Raw genomic sequence first — 21760 nt, 5'->3', positions numbered from 1 at the left:
AAGAGGATTGGATTTTTGCCCCAATATAATTTCTATGTATTTCCAGTTAACCCCTGGCCTCAAATTATTTGAAGGAAGATCAAGATATTGGAAGTACTTAGGGAAAAGAACTGAGGATAGTATAATAGAGTGTTCCTCTCTATAGAAGGTTTAGTTTAGGAAAATCAAGAAAAAAAATCAGTCCTTTAAAAAAAACTTCCCTAAGTCATTGAAGTGAAATGAATAGCTTCAGCCTAAGTTCCCTTTTGTAAGATGCCTGTAGCATTCCTCTGGCTCCCCTTGATCTTTCCCTTCTCTGCATTGCTTTTTCTTCTTTTTGGTTTTCCCATGGGCTTCTTTTGTGTTGACATTGTATCAGTGATACTTTCCACCTTAGCCTGTTAAGTCTTTAGTGGTGTTAGAGATACTATCTCTCAATTCCTTCCTTTCAGTTTGTTTTCTCATATGGTATGATCTTTTAATTTTTTTTTTTTTAATTCTTGGGTTTGACCAAAATTATCCTCTCACTCAAAGATTATAATTGTCCAAATTATTCTGAGGGCTTAAAAGAATATATGGCCTTTTGAACTTTAAATCCAAGAATATCAGTCAATTCACAAACTCCCATTACAAAAATATATCCTCACTTAAAAATATTTGACAAAGTTATGCAAAAATCCCATTCATTATCTCCTGCTATTACTGTTGATTTGACATCTGTCAATCTCCATTTTTGTTGTGCTTCTTCTTTAAGAGTCACATAATATTCACTCTGTCTTATAGGGTTGTTTCTGCTCATTGAAAGAGCAAAAATCCAAGTATATCACTTTTGTTGATCAGTGATTTATGGCTCTTTTATCACAGCATAGTCCTAATAGCAACCATTTCCATATTCTTGTCCATTTTCATCCTTATGACACAATGATAATCATTATTATAGTGTAATAATATCTCAGTTTATTCATTCATTAGGCATTTTATTATCAATGGGCATCTACTTTATTTCTAATTTTGGTTCTTTGCTACTACAAAAGTGCTATATTAAAATTTTGGTGTAGGAACAGGTAATCATTTTTACTAGGGAGATTAAGGATGTTAGGTTGATTGAACTTGGGAGTTCTGACCTAAAATGAGCAAAGTTGATTGGATGTCTTCACTAGATCCCTAGTCTATATATTGTGCCCCAAGGATGGGGAGGTACGGGTTACTAGTCTGCCTAAAGTCTGTTCTATCAGAAATGGAACAAAGTTCTTATAATGATAAATAATCAAATTTATCCTTGGGTGGCAATTGTACTTCCAGTCTATCTGAAACAGGAAAACCTAGGCTCTTTTCTCCAAAATGTCTCTATGTATATGTGCATTTTAAGGGTCAGAAATGTAAGGAGTAAAAATGAAAGGTTGTACTAAATTTATCAGTGTGGTGCCAAGGAATTAATTAATTCCAAATGATTTTTTGGGAATTTATTTATAAAATAGAGGGAAAGAGTGAAAGTAGAGAAATGAGAAAGAGGGCAGATTCATAAATCTAACTTAACAAGCTAGACAATGTGCTCAAGACCTGGCTTGGTCTGGCTAGCTCTAGCCAGAGGGCCTAAGGGTCAATTAACAAGGGTTTTAGCCAGGAGACCTCCTCCCAGACAAGAGGTCCCTCCAGAAGCTAGTACCTCCAGGAAATCCAGGGAAGGGAGTCAGCCTTTTTCACTCACCTACATGATAGTTCTAATCGAAATAGAAAGCAGTCCTCAACTAGTGCTCTTCCAGGGTCCAGTTGAAGGCAGAAGACCTCCTCACAGGAAGTTCTTGCCACTTAAAAAGACCATGCCTTTCATCACTTCCTGTGCCTTCCTCCCACTTTACGTATACCAGCTAAGCTTTTCTTAAGACTGCCCAATGGGCAGTCAGTTGATTCTGATTTGGCAACCACTATTGCACACATGGGTCACAGACCTCCCTCACTTAAGGATAAGTGGGGTGCTTCCACTTCTGGTGATTAAATCTAAAAATGGACATGGTAGAGTTAATCCCATCTTCACAACATATATATGCAAATAAATACATATACATATGTGTATACACATGTACATAATACATATATAAACATAGATATACATATACATACAAATATATGAGTATATGTGCAGAAGACCTTTCTTTTCTATCTTTGACCTCCTTGGGGGAAATGTCTAGCAACAGGCTCTCTGAAATCAATGAGTAAGAACATTTTGATCAATTTTTTCCCATAATTTCAAATTGGGATATTCCAGGATAGGTAGACTGATGCACAGTTCCATAGATAGCATATTAGTAAGTAGCACATACTTATTACTGAATAGTATTGAATTTAGTCTGTGAATATTGACATAACTAGACATAGGTCCTCAGATTTCATCTCTTATATAGAGAAAAGTTAATTGATTATTATAAGGATTAAGCTGAAAATCTTGCTTACATTAGCACAATGTTCAAATCAGTTGAAAAAAAGAAACTATATTCTTCCCTATTTTTTATTTCAATTCTGCCATATTATTTAAATAAAAAGTTTTGATTTGCTCTCTACTTGTAATATTTCAATGCCAGACGCCCTATATATATCATATTGATTGTTTTGTGTCTAACGTGATCTAGGACCACTGTGCATTGATTACAATTTGACTTTCTGTACATAGGATCCTTAATATTGATTTATTATGTAAACTTTCCTCTAGTACTTAAATAATCGTGGTATGGTTACCCTTTCAGTCATATTTGTGCAATTTAGAATATTCTCTTCTTTCTCCAAATCTCCTATGGAAATTAATTTTTTATAGAAGCAATATATCATGTTAAGCAGGCTCTTGGAAGTTTGGAAAACCCATGTTAAAAACATTGCTCTAACATTATATTATATAAGACTATTTTTCAGTCATCTAGTTGTTTTAATTTTGAGAGCAAGCATTAAAATTTTTAATACTTTTGTATTGTAGAGCATGTAAGATCTAGTAATACTCTCTTAATTCCTTTCCCTGAGAGATTGGGTTCACAATTTGGCTAGGATTCCTGAGAGAGAACAGAAGTACAGCAAGATTTTCCTGAATGGTTTAAAGAGAACTAAGAGCAGAATTTGTGATCTACACAACAGAAATAATAAACCTCTGAGAGATAGAAAGAGAAACTGATGAACACAAATACAAAGAAGTGAAACAAAAACAACAGCAATTCAAAGAAATCAATCTTTATTCAAGCAAAACATTCTCAAAGACAAAATGCAGTGAGACAATTTAAGAATTATAGGCCTCCCAGAGGAGCATGAACCAAAAAAACATGAACACCATATTGTAATAAATATTTTAAAACTGTGCAGAACTTCTGAATAGAGAAAATATTGTGTCAGTCAAAAGAATCCATCAATTGTCTTCAGAGAACAAATAGCAAAAATGAAAACACCTATGTCGCAATCTCCAAGACACAAATTAGTTACATTTAACAATTCTGTTAATAAATAACACACTTTGAAAGTGACCCAGAGAAAGTCCTTCAGACAGAAAGGATAGGAAATTCAGATAACATAAGACTATCTTATACCTACTAGACAATATATGATGGAATGGAACCGTGTTCCAAAGAGCAAAAGGAGCTTAAATTCAGTTGAAGGTGTCTTACCTTGAAAATATGGGCCAAACCTGTCTAGGGGAAAACTTGTCTCCTAGACAAATGTGTATCCTTTTAATTATTTTTCTAATAGAAAATAAAATAAAATAAATCTTGTTCACTTTAAAATAAAAAATATAAAATACAAAACAACACAAAAAGACAGGAACCAAATAAAAAAGAAAATTTTGAAACATTTCCAGGAAGAAAAGGAGATCTGAAGAAATGATTTGGTTCTCAGACATCCCTGTCATCAGAAATACAATATAAGCAAATGCAATAGTCAATGGTGACAACAAAAAACTGACAACAGAAAGACCATTAAGAGATTTCTTTCTAAATGTTCATGAGATTATAAGGGTAAAAGCAAAGTCAATAGGTATAAAACATCATGGCCTACACCTCACGATACCCCATTTACAAATGAATTAATGTGTGTTTGCTTGTGTGTATATATACTAAATTAAAAGATTAAAGAACACATACAAGGAGGGCACAGAGGAAGAAGAGGAAGAAGATAAAGCAGAATAAGTAACATATCTTAAAAAGTCAATACTTAAAATGAGGAGAAAATAATTCCTATTATTTTTCGGGAGAAGGAAAGGACAGAACCTACAGGAAACTGAGTGAGGAGGCATAGAAAGATATTGAAAAATGGGGAACAAAGAGGGGGAACATTATTTTAGTGATGAGAGAGAATCCCATTGGTGCATGAATAGGGTACTCTATTACATGCAAGAATGAATTATTTCTGTGAATGAGAAGCAATATGCCTAAAAAGGAGAACAATGGGCCATATCTGCAAGGGAATAACAGAAACTGTAAGAGAAAACTTAAAAAAGATACCCCAAAAGTTTTAATTCTACGAAATATATGGAAAACAAAGGACTAAATCAGCATAAGGGACATAAATCAAAGATTAAATGTATAAAATAGACAGAAAAGGAGGAAAAATAATGAATAGAATAAGGGGGAAATATTTTTTCCTTTTTGGAAAAAGGCACAGAAAATTAAATCTTAGAAACTATAAACAAAACAAATTGAAGGAGAGGAAAGCAATGAGAAGAAAAAATGAAGAGGAAGAATTAAATAATTAGACAAAAGCAAGGAAGAAAAATTAATAAGGAAAATTTCAAAACAAAGGAAGATATATCAAAAGGGAGTGGATTGAGAATGAGGAGAAAAGACCTGATAGGTTTAACATTGCCTTAAAATAAAATAAACTTAAATAAGTGAAGAGACATTATACTGTGTTTACAGTAATTTTAAATGTAAATATTAAATAATCCAATTAAACAAATTGAAACAAGGTGACAAATTAGATGAGAAAACTACTACAAAAAGAAATACTATAAATATTTTTGCACAGAAAAGCCCTTTACTTCTGAAAGGAGAATTTACTAAACTGGCATAATATAAACTGTTAGTACAAATCTCCCTACTCCATCTGTGACATACTCTTCCTCTGATACAGTATCCAGGGAAAGGTAATTTCTAGGATAGAAGGCTTAATGACCTCTAACAAAGGTATATAGCATGGAGCTTCTAGAATTCCTTTTGCTGTAGTCATCAAGATGGTCTCCTTATGTATGGTATAGTTTTTCTGCTGGGCCCTTTTTAGGCCTTGAATCTGCTTTCCTCATCTCATTCAGTCTCTCCTTGGCTCCTAAAATAGGCACTGGTGTCAGCTGTTCCAGAGATGCTGCTGGGACACTGATGAGAAAATGCAATGTCTAAGATCTTCCAGACCTCCAAAGTTCGCTGTTCATTGTAGAGAGAGGAAGTCAATGAACTCTCCTTGTCCATTCAAGGAAATCAAACTTAGGGCTTTAGTTTTCATGGCTGTTCCAAGGCAACTCTTTGAGACTGTAAGTTGCAAAATAATTGCCAGTTTGCATAAAGAGATCTTTGTACAGATGAATTCTTAAATAAGGCACATAGACAGAGACCAAGAGGCAGGGGGAGAGATGAGAAGAGAAGAGGAGAGGAGACAGTTTGGAAAGAGGGGGAAGGAAATAGAGAAAGTGAGAGGGGAAGGTTCAGGTTGGTGATATTATTTTGTCTGAATGTGTTACTGAGTACTGGTGTATGTAAGATACATAGATTCTTCTTCTTGAGTATTTACCCCTTGAAATGTGCCCTTATCTTTTGATTTCCTGTTGCTAAGGTTTACATAAAAAAAGCTAAATTTGGCAATTTAAAATTATTCCAATTTATATTTAGGGACAACGAATCCACCACTTATGTTTAATACAGCTGACTCTTGTTTCTGACCTCTAATACATGACTCCCTTAACCTATATCTCAGTTGAAGTACTGGAGTCATTTTTCCTTGTTCTGCTTCTGGTCAAATTTCGAACAAAGTATTGAAGTTTTACAATACTCTCCTAGTGTATTAACACAGTAAATTTCTTCTAGCAGATATCTTTTGATGGGGGTGGGGGTAAAACCAGTATTTGGTAATGTTTCCCTTTTAGTTTGTCCTCGAATTGTTTTTCTTTTTTCTGACCTGATAATTTTTCACAATTAGAGTGCACCTTCTTGTTCATTAATTGAGCTTTAAGTACATTTGGAATCATTAACAATTGCCTACTGTACAGCTCCAAGTAGGTGTCCTGTCAGCAGCTTAAACACAACCCGTTCCAAATCAGACTCATCAACTTTCCTCCAAAACTTGCCCCTCTGTCACATCCTTGACACATCCTTTCCCTGGGGATAGGGGAGTCAGCTCAGACAGAACAATCAATTCAGAGAGTGCAAGGCTGAATCTGGAATACAGCTTTGTAATCATTCACCCCCTCAGTCCTGGTATATACTGGATCTGGCCCCTGGGGCATCATAATCCATTATCCTGGACAACACAGATAGTCATGAATGCTTCACACTCTCCACCTTGAAAACACCAAAGAAGAAAAACTTTAGGAGCCCCTCAAACTACTGATACTGATATTGACCTGTCCCACCCTTACCTGACCTCTCCATTCACATGTTTGCCATATTCTTTACTCACGGTTTAATCTGTTAGAGACACTGATTATATTCCCTAAATGCTGTATTTAGTTATAATTATCCCCCTGAGAAAGTGCTAGTGAAAATCAGTCTCCCTGTTAATCTCAGTATTCCCCTTTTACCTTGGCTGGAAAATTCCCATGAAATTTCCTAAAGGCTACATAACTGCCACCCCATATCTATTTCTAAACTATATAACATTTCTTTACTGACACCCTTATTTTGACTATTCTATTTCTAATAATGCTACTACTATCCTTCTGATATCTAGACTAAAAAAACTACAGTTGTCATTAACTCCTCTCATCCTGTACATTCAACAACTGCCAGATCTTTTTAGACCAATGATGGCAAACCTATGACACATGTGTCAGCACTGACATGCGTAGCCATTTTTGATGACACGCAGCCGCATGAGGCCGCATACAAAGAAGTATGGGGCCACATGCTGAGGATGAAACATTTGCTGTCGTGTAGTGTAGACACTCTGTGCACTACAGATGACATTTCTACCTATATTAATTTACCTATTTTGGTTTATTAAATATAGTTATATACTACAGTTAAACATTTTTGTTATTTAAACTATAAATATCATGAAATTATGGTGTTTTTTCTCCAAGTGACAAACCACCTGAGTTATGCTTGGCTTTTTGGTGAATTTTGACCCACCAAGCTCAAAAGGTTGCCCATCACTGTTTTAGAGCATACTTGCTCAAATATCTTTCAAAGCCATTGTATAACTTCCATTCCCACTGCTGCCACCTCAGTTCAAGCTTTCATTATCTCTCATGGAGTTTTTCAAGGAGTCTCTTCTCCAATTTCCCTGAATCTCCTCTTCTCTGTTCCAGTTAGTGTTATATGTAATGCTTACAAAATAAGTAAGCTCATAAAGGGCATTCACATTCCTTGCTCAAAATCCTGAGGGCTCTCCATTGCTTTTATCTCTCACTAAACCATAACTTTCAAACTTTCCCTAACACTGAATGTTACTAATAGACTCCAGAATATTAAACTATATTTCTCATTTCAGAATATTTGCTAAAGTTCAATATGCTCTTTCCTTCCACTCCCTAAAAATGTCCTGCTTCCCAAAACTAATCTGCTACATCATACTGAACAGGTGGTTTCACACGCTTTTGATTTCAATTTCCTTAAACTACACAAGGCTACTTTTTAAAACTTTCTATATTTTACTTTTTCCAATTATGTGTAAAATTTTTATCATTAGCTCTCTAAAGTTTTGACTTCTAAATTCCCTCTATTCCTTTGCTCCCTGAGACAGTAATTTGATATATTATACATGTGATATCATGCAAAACATGTTTCCATATTAGCTTATATTGAACTCTATAAAGTTATAAGGGAATAATCTTGAATTGGATTTATTAGAATAAAATTTATAAGAACCTAGGAAATATAGAGTACCTTCCAGTGGGTTATAATGAATAAATCAATAAATATTTTTAAACTACCTACTATTTTCCAGGCATTTTGTTAGAAGGAGAGGTAGATTTAAGTGGAACAATAATGAGTTCTGTTTTGAACATGTCGAGTTTGAGATGCCCATGAGATACCACAGTGGAGTAATGTCCAATAAGTCACTTGGAGGTTTGAGACTGGACATCCATTTCCTTATCTTCCCTTCCCTTCCTTTCCTTTCCTTTCTGTCTTATATGAATTCTAAGAGATGAGAGATAAGGGCTAGACATTTGGGATTAAGTGACTTGTCTAGGATCACACAACTAGGAAATGTCTGAGGCCAGATTTGAACATAGGACCTCTTGTCTCCAGGCTCTGTCTACTTTGCTACCTAGCTGCTCCTAAATCTACCATTTTCTGAGACATTCCTCTTTTTTGGAGGCTAATGTCTCCTGAATTTGGTGCCTGGTTGTCTGCTCTCCATAAAGAAGCTAGGCAACAAAGGATTTGATTTTATCTGGAAAATTAAGAGTACCCACATACATTAAGCTTTTTCCTACTCCCAGGTACTTCTGCCAAATTATTTGTGTTCTATAGTGTGTGAAACAAGAGAAAATTGGAAGTAATGCCTTGATTAACAAAGGATAAAGCTGGAAATAGAACACCTAAAAATAACCTCATTTGCTATCTGACTGCTTTTTATGATTTGGGGAAAATCCACATTGCATTTAAAAAATCAGTAGTTACTGCATCATTATAATTATAGGCTATTTAAATTTCTTAAGAAACAACAGTGACTCTACTAAAGTGCATTTATTTTTGTGTATGCTTAATACAAAATATTAGAGTAGGTAATATTTCTAGCAATATATGATAATTAAATAATGATCCAAACACTAAAACTTTTAATTTACTTTTCCCTAGTATAATAATTAATAATAACTAACATTTATGTAGAACCTACTATGTGCCAAGCACTATACCAAGTGCTTTTATAATTATGATCTCCTTTGTTCCTCACAAAAACCTTGGAATGAAAGTTTTATAATTATACCCACTTTACAGATTAGGAAACTGAGGTAACAAGAGTTAAATGACTTCCCAGGGTCATACAGGTAGTAATTATCTGTGGCAGGATTTGAATTCAAGTCTTTCTGACTCCAGATTCTACCCACAAGCTAGTGTTTTAGTAGCCTTGGAGCCTGCCAGGTGATGAGAAAGATCCGAGTTCCATGTTTGCCTCTGATACCTACTGAGTATTTGACCTTGGGTAAGTCTCTTGATATCTCAAAATTCTAAGCAAGTATCTGAAGACTTTTAGATATAAAGGAAATCTGACCTCAATTAGTAGAGGAAGTTTCTGAATTCAGTTTCTTTGTAGAAGTCTGGTCCCTTTCCCCAAATGTCCTACTAAAATTGCTCACATTCTTTTAATTATAATGGGATGGTTTAAAATATTATGGTGATATATTTCTTAAACTCAGCTCAGCTTCCTTGTTTAAGGATAGTATATGATAAAACAGCAAATTTATTTTCCTCAGTGCAACTTTTCATTGTGTAATTGTACTTGGAAATTTAAGGGGTTATCCATTCATTCTCATTTGGATTTTGCAGTCTTAGAAGAGGAGGGGAAAAGGATTCTTCCATCCTGCTTTTCTCACCTAGGGTCTATGTCTTTGGAAGCAGGTGGAGAACGATATGCAAGTTCAAAACACTAGGTCTTCTTTGGCTAGTTCCTCATTAAAATAGAATCAGATAATATTTAATTTTCATAAAGTAGTATTGGTTCCTTTGTTTTTTTTTTATTTTGATAGTTTATTTTCCAAGCCATTAACTACTGAAAAGAAAAATAGAAGATATCTCAATAATCTTGATTACCATTCATTGCATATACTACTCTATTTACACATACATTTAGGCATTTTCTTCTGCTTTTATGGTCTACTATTTTCTTTTCTCTACTTCCAAATCCCCTCTTTTACCTCATAAAAATACTGAATATTTTCCTCACTGGATTTGTCTTCTCTTTAATTTTTACTCAAATGTTACATGCATTCCTTGAGGGTTCTTCTTGTACCCCTCAATGGTGTCTGGTCCAGCTTCCTTTTTTTACTTCCTAACTCAGAAATCACTTACATCCTAGGTAAAATATTTTTTTTTCTTTTTTGAGTGAACCATGAAACTGTGGCTAGAATACAGGGCTGGAGCAAGGAAGATCTGAGGTCAAATGTGACCTCTGATTCTTACTAGTTGTGTGACTTGGGCAAGTTATTAAACCCTCTTAGCCTTAGTTTCCTCATCTGTAAAATGAGCTTGAGAAGAGAATGTGAAACCATTTCACTATCTTTGCCAAGGAAATGCAAATGGGATCACAAAGAATCAGACAGGATGGAAAAATGACTGAACAACTACAAATTCCAAGAACTAAAGAACTAAGTTAGAAGTGAACTTTGGAAACAAAACCCTTCATAATTTGAGGACTGTTCTGCATCCTTTCACAACTCTCTTGGGTGGATCTTCAAGAGTTGGTCTTAAACCACCAAGTGTCCAGCTTTTTGGTTGTAAGCCTCTCTGAATGTAGCTTGGAAAATTCTCAGACCCTGAACTCACTGACTCAATCAATAAGCATTTATCAATCAAGTCCTATCTGTCAGGCACTGTGCTAATCACTGGGTGTACAGAGAACAGAATATGGAGACTGCTTCAAAGTCTTTTCTGCTTGGTAGAAACTGAAAAAATTTGTCCTCACTCTGCTAATGTACTGGTAGAAAGTAAGTGATTGTTTTCTTACAATAGTGATGTTTCAGTAAGACTTGAATGGGACTTAATTTTATTATAGAAAAATAACTTTCTCCAGTCTCCGTTTTTTTTTTCCTCTCTCTCTCTCTCTTGTTCAGAGGTTTTCAGTTGTGTTTGATTCTTTGTGATCCCTTTTATAGTTTTCTTGGAGTAGTTTGTTATTTCATTCTAAAGCTCATTTTGCAAATGAGGAAACTGAGGTAAGCAGGGTTAAATGACTTTCCCAGGGTAGCACAGCTAATAAATGTTGAGGCCAGATTTGAACTCGGGAGGATGAGCCTTTCTGACTCCAAGTATGGCACTCTATCCACTGCACTACCTAGGTGCCTTTTTCCCCCCTCTAATCATTACCTTTTCTTAATTCCTTTACCTTTGCCACTTCCTTTTTAAGTGACAATGACTTCTTTTGACACTATAAAGCATAAGACATGCCATTTGGAGGAAGAAGTATATTATAATAATAAGTATAATATTTTACCCCAGAGGATAAAAGGCCAAAGTGGGGAAAAATGAAGTCTGTCATCAGTTAGGAAAAAAATACCAGCTGTTCAGTTTGACATTTAAGGTTTTCCTTATTTTGGTTTCAATCTATTCTTACAATGTTGTGTTATACCATTCTCCTTCATGCCCTCTATATTCCAACAAAATTGAATTTGGTCTTCCCCTGGTCTTGTTTTACATGCCCCCATTTTTCTTGAACCGACACAAGCTGATCCTATGCCTAAACCAAATTCCCTTGATATGTCCATCTGTTGAGTGTCGGAGCTAGAGTTAGGAAGAATTGAAGCAAATCCAGTCTAAGACACTTACTAGCTGTGCAATAGCAGGCAAGTCACTTAAACTCTGTCTCAGTTTTAACCTTGGTAAAATGAAAATAACAGTAGTTCTAGGCTTTTTTATGGAAGATAAAATGAGAATATTTGTAAAAGCACTTTGCAAAGTCTTAAGTGCTATATAAATGCCATCATCATTATTGAAATTTTTGTGTCCTTTCCAAGTGCAACTCAGGAATTATGTTCTCAATGAAGTCTTTCTTCCCTGATCTCTTCCTATCCCCAACTAAATGTAAGCTCTCTCTCTCTCTCTCTCTCTCTAAATTACTTTTACATTCTTTCTTTGCTCCTATCACATTCTACATTGAATTATACTTGTATTACATATATCCTGGCTAGGATAGTGAACTTAGTGAAGGCAGATTTTTTTCTTTTCTTCCTCATATAAATCCCCAGGGCTTCACATGCCACATTCCTTGTACTATATAATAGGCATTCATAATTTGATATGTTTTTGAATATTTTAGGTGGGAAAACTTGGTTATCAATAATGTAGTATTGTACTAGAATTTGTCTTATCTACATATTTCCTCTAACTGTTTAACAAGCTGTCATGCTCATTCTGAGCTTTTAAAAATAGCTTTTATAATTCATTTATTTTTCTTTCATCTTAATTCTGAATAAAACTCATTTCTTATGTTGTTGTCACTCTGTAACATTAAAAAGCTCATCAGTTTCTGGGCATTTTATAATAGGCTACGTAAAATGAATGAAATTTGGAAGACATATTGATATGTAGCCAAATTTCACATAATTATTTCTAATTGGAGAAATTATTTTTAGGTATTAAATTTGCTCTACATATACTTACATCCTGCTGCCAAATTGTGATGCACAATATTTTGCCAAGAGTGGCACAATATGGGTAAAATTAAACTTTATTAGGTATAATAGGATGTGATATGATTTAATTCCTTAAGCTACCTATAAGTGCTAGCAGACAGATTTGCTTTCATCCTAGCCAGTAAGTTAAAAGAATGATGAATAATTTTGCAAATCCCAGTGGTAAAAAGCATATGAAGTAACACATGAAACCTCTTGAAGGAAAATAGCTTTATGGTTCAAAATGTAATATTTTTTATCTTACTCTTTTTACCATCTGAGTGCTTCAGCCTTTAGAAAAGGCTTATTTATTTTATCACTAAGGTGTATTGGACTTCTGCCAAGTCACTGTACTCCCTAAATGAATATGTCAAAGGCAATATTGTTTTTCAAAAATCATTTGGAAAGAAGCATTTTTACATAAGTAGCATATCTCATTAGTTTTGAATTAAATTTCAGCTACTTCCATTTAATAGTACCATTGTCTTCTGAAGTGCCTATGAAGTGTGTGTAAGGGGTTGGGGGGGGGCGCTTGAGTCCTTGAGTTAAAATCCCTTTTGGCATTTATGATGAGTGCTTTTGAACTGGAAGATTGAATGCATATAACTTCTTCTTAATGCTATTTTGGGCATCATGTGTTTTGTGTAAAATCACCTAAAGGTATAATTCGTTGTCTGAAAACCCAAGTAGTCAGAATTGGAAGGAAACTTCGAGGTTGTCCAATGCCATTATTTTTTAAGAAAATGAGGTCCAGAAACTTGAAGGGATTTGTCCAAGGTCATGAAGTTAGTCAGTGGCAGAGGAGGAATTAGAAGCCAGATGTGGTGATTTTCACATTCTTTCCAATAATTCTCTCCTGAAGAGCTAGGAAGCAAACAGAACAGATACTTCTTTCTCTAGTTGTTTAAAGAATGGCTTATAGTGATGCAGGGCAAATTATATGGATGCATCCAAATAAATATCAGAAAAGACAAGATGGAATCAATCTCTCACAAATGAGAGCACTGATTCCTTGATTACCCTTTAAATAACACTTAATTGTAGAGAAGACAGATGAGTGCTACTGTGTTTTAGAAAAATGGACTCAAAGTAATCTCTGCATTTTGTAAGATGGACTTTATTTTAATGTATCTACACATATTCCACAGTTCCTTTATTCACTCCGTGTTTAACAAATATATATTAAGGGGCTGTTTGCACAGAATACTAAGTTAGATTCTAGTGAAGATTTATAGATCACAAAGGAAATTTTTTTCTACCCTTTTAAGTTTAGATCATACAAAAGGAGGGCTGGGGGGGGCAGGGGTGTGGGTGTGGGTGGTAAATAGTTTGTAATCCTCTCTCTACACTTAATAGATATGTGACCCTGGGCAAGTCATTTAATGTCTCAAACACTCCCACTTTCCTTATCTGTAAAATGAGAATGATAAAACCTGTAGGACGCCTCAGGGGTGTTGTGAGGTTCAAATAAGATGGCTGACAGATTTAGATACAAATATGAATAAAGTGCCTTTCAAAACTTAATATATTATATAAATTTCATCTGCAATAATTATTCATTTCTAGGATGAGACATTAACTTGTTATTAGAATGTATATATTTGCAATATAAGATATTATATTTTTGTATGCTAGTACAAGTTTATACACTTTTATTATAAATAACTTTAATGATGTATAGTTACAAAACTACTACAGACCTTCTCATCTCTAAAATCAGGAGGTAGAATTAGGTTAGTTTAAGGAAGCTTCCCCAACTCCAGCTTTAAAGTTTTTGATTCTCATATTCATATGTGACTTTACTTTTCAAAGTAATTACCACTCAGAATTTGTTTGAAATTAGTAATAACATCCAATTAAATTCAACATGTATTTATTAAGTGCCATTAAATGTCAAGCACTAAGCTTGTGACTATTTCAAGTTTGATTTTATTATAAAGACTGAAAAGCTTTTTTTTCTTTAAATATGGTAAACATACTTATGAATATTGAAATTTCTCATTTTCATTGATCCATTTTTGATTGAGATTATATTCTCATCTATAACCTTTTTGTTACTAAAAAACAAAGTACCTACCCCAAAACAGTCTTTTATGTCAAATCTGCCAAGTACCCAAATTCTCTCTTTCCTGTCTCACCTCAACTGATTGATATTCAGTGTATGGAGTAATTTATTCTTTCAGGTGATTTCTCAGTAATTCTCAGTCTTTAGTCATTTCTGATTAGATCAATTAATTTTGCCCATTTCAAATACCAAGGTGAAAACATGATTAAGCAGTTAGAGAGACTCTTGGATGGCTTCAGATCACAAGCAAATCATATACATATACATACATATACATATATATATATATGTGTGTGTATATATATATATATATACTGCTTACAAATGCCAAACAAGCACAGTAAGTAGGGATAATTCACTAAAGTTATTAATGTCTCCTACTTTGCCTACTGATTGTAATGAATGGAATTGTTTTCTGGTGCATCCGTCAACATCAACTGACTTCTCTAAGGTGTGATGGACTTTTACAATACTGATTGCAGCAGAAGTGTCAGAGAAGGGTCCATGAGAAAAAGAAGACTACAGGGTCCCTCTCTTCACCATTACACTCTTATTGGCTCAAAGCAATTAAGTGCCTTAGGACTAAACCCTGATTTATGATTGGATAAAATCTTGCCCATGGGCATCTCTGACAGAGAGAGAACTGAATTAAGCACACTGATCCAATACCAAGATGAAACTTTTTTAAACATAGCACTTGAGAATAGCTGCCTTTTGACTCGTAGAATTTATTGTTATGTATTAAGATCCAGTGTCTGTCAAAAGTACCAAATATGCAGGTATGGATGCCATGTTAGAGTCTTGTTCCTCTCTCCCAAGGGTCATTTTATTGAGAATCCCATCTTGCAACCCCTGCATCATATGCTATTCCTTCCTTCTTTCAAGGCATTGTTCCAGTCAGGTTGTCTCTCTGACCATCAGCCAGGTATTTAAGTGCTTCTCTGGACCTAATCCTGAGTTAGCTCCTGAGCTAGGAAAGGTTAAAATAGAATTATGAGCAGAGAAACCTCTAGGACTTAATAGATATCAATTTAATTCTAAAAAACATTCTATGAACACATTATACCTACTATGTGCAAAGCCTTGTACTGTGCTACACTTACCTGGCTGGGGGACAGAGTTAATAAGTAAAGTAATGAAGGTTTATAGAATAAGTAATTAAAAATATAAGGAGGCTTGTCAGAGATCATCTTATCTTAATTTGAGGTTAGTAAAGTCACATTTTTAAAATGCTGATAACTTTATTTCAGTATATTTAGTTTCATTTCTATTCCTATGTATTTTATTTCATGTATTTAAAAATATTCTAAGAGGGATGTCCCTAAGTTTCATTAGACTGCCAAAGGGACCCATGACACAAAAAAGTCTAAGAATCTCTGACTTACTGTAATCTCATTTTATAGATGAGCAAAACGTATACCTAAAAATGGAAGAAAAGGAGTTCCAGCATTTGAGTCAGAAGGAAATAAATGGGACAAAGCCCTTGTCCTTCACATTTCTAACTTATAATCAAGTCAGAATTTATCATAAGAAAAAAAATACCCTAGTCGTGGTTACTATATTTTATCTAGTTAAAAACTTTGCTAATTCACTCCATGGGTTTATCCTTAATGCAGTACTAGTTTTTTTCTTTTAAACCCTTACCTCCTGTTTTAGAATGGATGCTATGTACAGATTCTAGGACAGAGAAGCAGCAAAAGCTAGGTCGGTGATGGCACATCTATGACATGCATGTCAGCACTGACACACATAGCCATTTTCAATGACATGTGACTACACGTGACCACATACAGAGAAGTATGGGGCCACATGCTGAGGATGAAACATTTGCTGTAGTGTAGTGTAGACACTCTGTGCCCTAGAGATGATAATCCTAACTATATTATTTACCTATTTTGGTTTATTAAATACAGTTATATATTACAATTATACATTCTTATTATTTAAACTATAAATATTGCAAAATTATGTTTTTTTTTCTTGATGTGACACACCACCTGAGTTATGCTCGGCTTTTTGACAAATTTTGACAAACCAAGCTCAAAAGGTTGCCTATCACTGGGCTAGGCCATTTGGGGCTAAGTGACTTGTCCATGGTCATGCAGTTAGGAAGTATCTAAGATCAAATTTGATTTGAGGACCTCCTGTCTCCAAGTCTGACTCTATCCCCTGAGACAGCTAACTGCCTCTGTAAAGTTCTAAATAGTTATTTTTCTGCCAATCTTAGATTTACAATTTTTGTTTTGTTTGCTTACCTATTTACCCATGAGAATGTAGACTCTATGAGGGCAGGGATCACTTTCTGCTTTTCTTCTCTTTGTACCTAGCTTGGAACTTTGTTCAGAGGTAGACACAGTATAGGTTATTAATAGAAAAGCTTCTTCCATAGCTTGGACAGAGAAGGCTCCAATGGAGCCATTTAGCTTGAAGCCCCAAATTAAAGGGGAGTCACAACTTTGGTGAGAGTTATTACTGTTCAGCTATGAGGTAAAGGCATAAAAGTGATATTATTAAGCTTAATATATAATTATATCATATATAATAGAATATATTACATTAATATATTCATAATCAATATGTAATATGCAAAACAATATATAATATATTCATATTATATATTAACTATATTAGGGGTAACTGGTGGCTTAGTGGATAGGGAGCCAAGGCTGGAGACAGGATGTTTGGGGTTCAAATCTGACTTCAGAAATTTCCTAGTTGTATGACCCTGAGTAAGTCACTTAACCTCAATTGTCTTGCCTTTACCTCTCTTCTGCCTCTGGATTTATACTTGGTATCTATTCTAAGGCAGACAGAAAGTAAAGGTTATTAAAAAATAAAAATAAAAACTTTGACAGCAGAGAGTTTAATTTTCCTTTAATTAATATATTCGAATTCCCAGTCCTTAACACAATGCCTGGCACATAATATAAAGTTAATAAAATATATGTAATATCTTTGTAATATGAAACTGATAAGGTTGTTACTTTAAAAAAATTCTTACTTTTTTGTACTATATTTTGTTTTCATGAAACTTCATTTTTATTGTTGCTGTGGAATTGCGGCAGTAGAACGCACAGCAGAAAAGAACTTCTGAAAACTCCTGTTCCTCCACTTGGTTACTTGGTCCAGCAGGTTGTTGAGAAGTCCAAAACAGAAAGGGGTAGAGTCTGGCCAATTGTTTGTTCCCTGGGAAATGTCTGAATCCTACACTTTATAATATTGTATACTCTGGCTTCTTCCTTTTCCAATGAAACTGATTTCCCCAGGCCAGTTTTGCAGTCACAGAGTCTGCATTTTCTTCTTGCTCAGCGGGCCATCTTTCTTCAGTGCCTCTGTGAGCCCCACCCTCCAGGGGAATCACAGCAGTAGATTGGTTATGCTAAGTAACTGCCTTCTGGGCTAGATGCTGATTTTTTTTTTTATCTCAATCCAGTCATTTATACAGTCAGGATAATCTCAACATGAAAATTTCCAGGACAGAAAACAAATCATAACTCTAGATGGTTTGTGTCTAAGATATTTCTAGATCCTTAGAAATATTGACATTAAAATATTAATTATTATTAATTGAAATATTAATTAGATAAAAAACCAACCTTAGTACAAAAAATACTCTGTGGTTATCATTGACTTTATTATTCACCTGATGTATTGACAAAGCAAAACACTGGCTTTGGAGTTAGAAGGCTTGATTTCAAGTCTGAATTAGTCTGCTTTTTCCATGTGGAATCTTAGTCAATTCATTTTAATTCTTTGGGCAGGAATTTCTTTATCCCTAAGGTAAAGAGGATAATCATTGCTTAAAGACAAAAAAAAAAAAAGAAAGAAAGAAAAGAAAAGAAAGAAACAAAACCTTCTAACTCTAATTTTTTTCCCCTGAGCCTTTGTGATGGTGCAGGCTTTAAATAATGTCCTCTTCTTTGCCTCTGGACTTGACCCAAAGAGGAAGATGAATGTTCAGGAATGAAGGATGTGAATCAGTTAATAAACTAGGAGAATTCAACTTGGGCTACTAACATTTATTTTCACTTCAGCATCTAGGCCTGTGGACAAGAAATTATGCCCAGGACCTGCTCCTCCAACCTCTCGGATCTGCAATGTTCCTTGCTCCACAGATTGCATAGTTTCTTCCTGGTCAGCCTGGGGCCTTTGTGTTCATGAAAACTGTCAGGATCCTCAGGGAAAGAAAGGTAATCATTTGGGTCTTGCTTATTTACACATTTACTTAGATCTATCTCTATGCATGAACCTATTGGTTATACTCTAAAGAAAATGATTGTTTAAATATGGATCAGAACAACTAACATTAAGTTCATGACTTCTTTAAGGGATTGTGTACATTGTAATATAATCTGTGGTATTTATTGGTTATGTGATTCTTATAAAATTTGCTATGACCTAATTGTTATATTTATCAAAAGGCAGGGTTGTTGTACTAAAATAATTCAAATGGTCTCTGATAGAAAAAGAACATGTTTTCCAGGCAGCAAATCACTTTCCAAACTCTTTACAAATCAGTGGGAACCCTGAGGTCAGTGACTGCAGGAGCTCCCCTCCCTTCCTGCTTTGGAGACTGATTCCCATCCTTTCTTCCAACCTGTCCTTCTCTCTACATGAACAATTACCTTATTTTTATCTCCACAACCAGGGTAGGATCTTAAGTGACAAGACTGACTAAACCAGTTTAATATTTATCTCATTGGCAGGTTTAGGACTGGTTAAGGTCCCATCTCCTTACTCCATCCCCACATAACCTGTTCTACCTATTGTCAGAATGCCCACTGAGTTACAGAATGGAAAGGGAGCTTCAAAGCTATTTAGATTATTTAATTTCTTATTGTGAATTCATAATCTCAAATTTCCTATGAAGTAGTCATTCAGCTTTTGTTGTCTTTTCTGAAACAGCCCATTCACTTTTTAAGAATCCTAAGTTTTAGAATGTTTTGGGTTTTTTTTCCTATCTTCTATAGATTAAGATCTGTCTCTTTTCTACTTCTGCCCCTTGCACTTAGATTTTTTATCTAGGAAGAAATAGAACGAGTTTAATCCATCTTCCATATAACAATCAATCAGATACTATAAAAATTCTCATCATGTTCCCTCAAAGTCTTCTTTTCTTCAGGAAAACAAAAACAAAAACACAAATACTACTTATTATTTCAATTGATAACCTTATAGATGTTTTCAAGGCTTTTCTCTATCCTGATCACCTTCCACTGAATTCATGCCACGTTATTTGCTGAAATATAGTGCCCACAACTGAACATGAGATTCCAAATAGAGTGTACTGAAACTATAACCTCCCTTTTTAATGGGAAAAAACCCAAACAAACAAATAAAAGAATGAGTTGTCAGTTAAGAGGAAGTGGGTCTGTGGCAGGATTTAAATGCTAATGAGAGTCTACTTTTATTTTTCCCTTATAGACAATAGAGAGACCCTATTTTTTGATAGAGGTTCACATAATCAGACCTACTTTAGAAATATAAATTTGACAAGAATGCAGGGGAGGTTTGAGAAAAGAGAGAATGGAAGCAGAGAGATGAATTAGGAGTCTATTCTAATCATCTAAGAGAGAGCTGATGAAGGCCAAGGTAGTGTGGGTAGGTGGAGAGAAGTAAAAATATAGAAGAGATTCTGAAGAAATTTAACCAAGAAGACTTGGATACCAATTGACTATATAAGGCCTGAGGGAAAAAGGAAAAGTCAAGAATGACTTAAAAATTATGGATCTGTGTGACTGGAAAGATAGTTGCACTCTTAATAGGAATAAAGACCTTTCATGGAAAAACAGATAAAAGAATAATAAAAGAAAGAAGAAAAAAGAAAAGAAACTTATTTTATAATTGAAGAGACAATACACAAATAATTAAGGAGGCATATCTATCACCTATCTGTCTATCTATCCATTTATCTATCTGTGTATCTATCTATCTATCTATCTATCTATCTATCTATCTATCTATCTATGTCTGTCTATCCTTCTGTCTATGTCTGTCTATCCATCTATCAGTATTTCGTCTATCTATTTATCTGTCTGTTTTCTTATCTCATACAAATACACCCACAATCATATGTCCCCATTTATATATGTATACATGCATATATATGCATACTTGTACATATGTGTATATATGTATAAAAATAAAACATATTTTTATTTGTATACATACACATATGAAATAGCTGCAAGGTAGTCTGAGAAGGGAATACACTAGCAACTGATGGGACTAGAATAAAATATCTTCTAAAACAGAGTAGCCAGGGCAGGTAGCCAGAGAAACCAAGAGGTAGGGAAGAGGAGGAAAACATATTGCAAATATCTGTTCAAAGAATTTGAGACAGTAAGTCAGTCAGGAAATAAGCATTTATTAAGCACCAACTCTATGTCATGTGCTTTTCTAAGCACTGGAGATATGAAGAAATGAGCTCAGAATCTAATGGAGGGAGACAGCATGCAAACCAATAGATAAAAAAAAGCTATAGACAACATAAATAGGAGATAATCAATAGAAGAGAGGCAGTATAATTGAGAGATTTGGGGAAAAAACTTCCTGTAGAAGATAGAATCTTACATAAGACTTGAAGGAATCATGGGAAGACAGGAGACAAAGAAGAGGAGAAAAAATGTTCTAGTAATGAGGACTCACAAACAAAAATACTCAGAGTTGATGGATGGAGTGTCTGTGGGAAAAAAAAGGCATAACCAGGAAGAATGCCTACCAACCCTGTTCCTAGATTTTCTATACTATCAAGAGGCCAAGGTCCTACAAAGACCTTACTTATCTTTTACCATAATTGATTCCTACTCCTATCCTTCCAGTAGTTGTTAATCCTCACTGTCTTTACTTTTCTTATAACCCATACTTTTAAAATCCTATGTCTCTGCCAATCATCCATTCATTCTTGTTAGCTCAAATGAAATACTTAAAATCAAGTGAGTTCTCCAGCTTTCCAAATATTTGCATCAGGATGGCTACTTTTCAATTGCTCTCTATTTAGAGTATTTTCAATTTTGGTGGAACATTAACAGTAATCAATACAAAGTAATTTTTCACTTTTTAAAAGGGACTTTCTAGCAGTATAATGCAATGGAATATGTGCTGGAGTTTCAATCCGAAGATCTGTATTTCAGTGTCCATATTTTCATTGGCTACTTGTTTGACCTTCAGTAAGTCCCTACAGCAGTGGGATCCTCAGTCTC

At 34.6% G+C, this 21760-nt stretch overlaps 1 protein-coding gene across 1 annotated transcript in view; it reads left to right on the top strand.

The window, feature by feature from the left end:
• Window positions 1–21760, top strand: part of THSD7B (thrombospondin type 1 domain containing 7B) — a 932487-nt gene that overhangs the window by 292123 nt on the left and 618604 nt on the right. Inside the window, exon 5 of the mRNA XM_044666609.1 lies at window positions 18593–18748. Coding sequence (XP_044522544.1) covers window positions 18593–18748 — 156 coding nt within the window. The remainder of the gene's footprint in view (window positions 1–18592; window positions 18749–21760) is intronic.

This window comes from Gracilinanus agilis, chromosome 3, assembly GCF_016433145.1.
Source record: "Gracilinanus agilis isolate LMUSP501 chromosome 3, AgileGrace, whole genome shotgun sequence".
Lineage (NCBI taxonomy): Eukaryota > Metazoa > Chordata > Mammalia > Didelphimorphia > Didelphidae > Gracilinanus > Gracilinanus agilis.
This window is presented reverse-complemented; position numbering and strand designations above follow the sequence as displayed.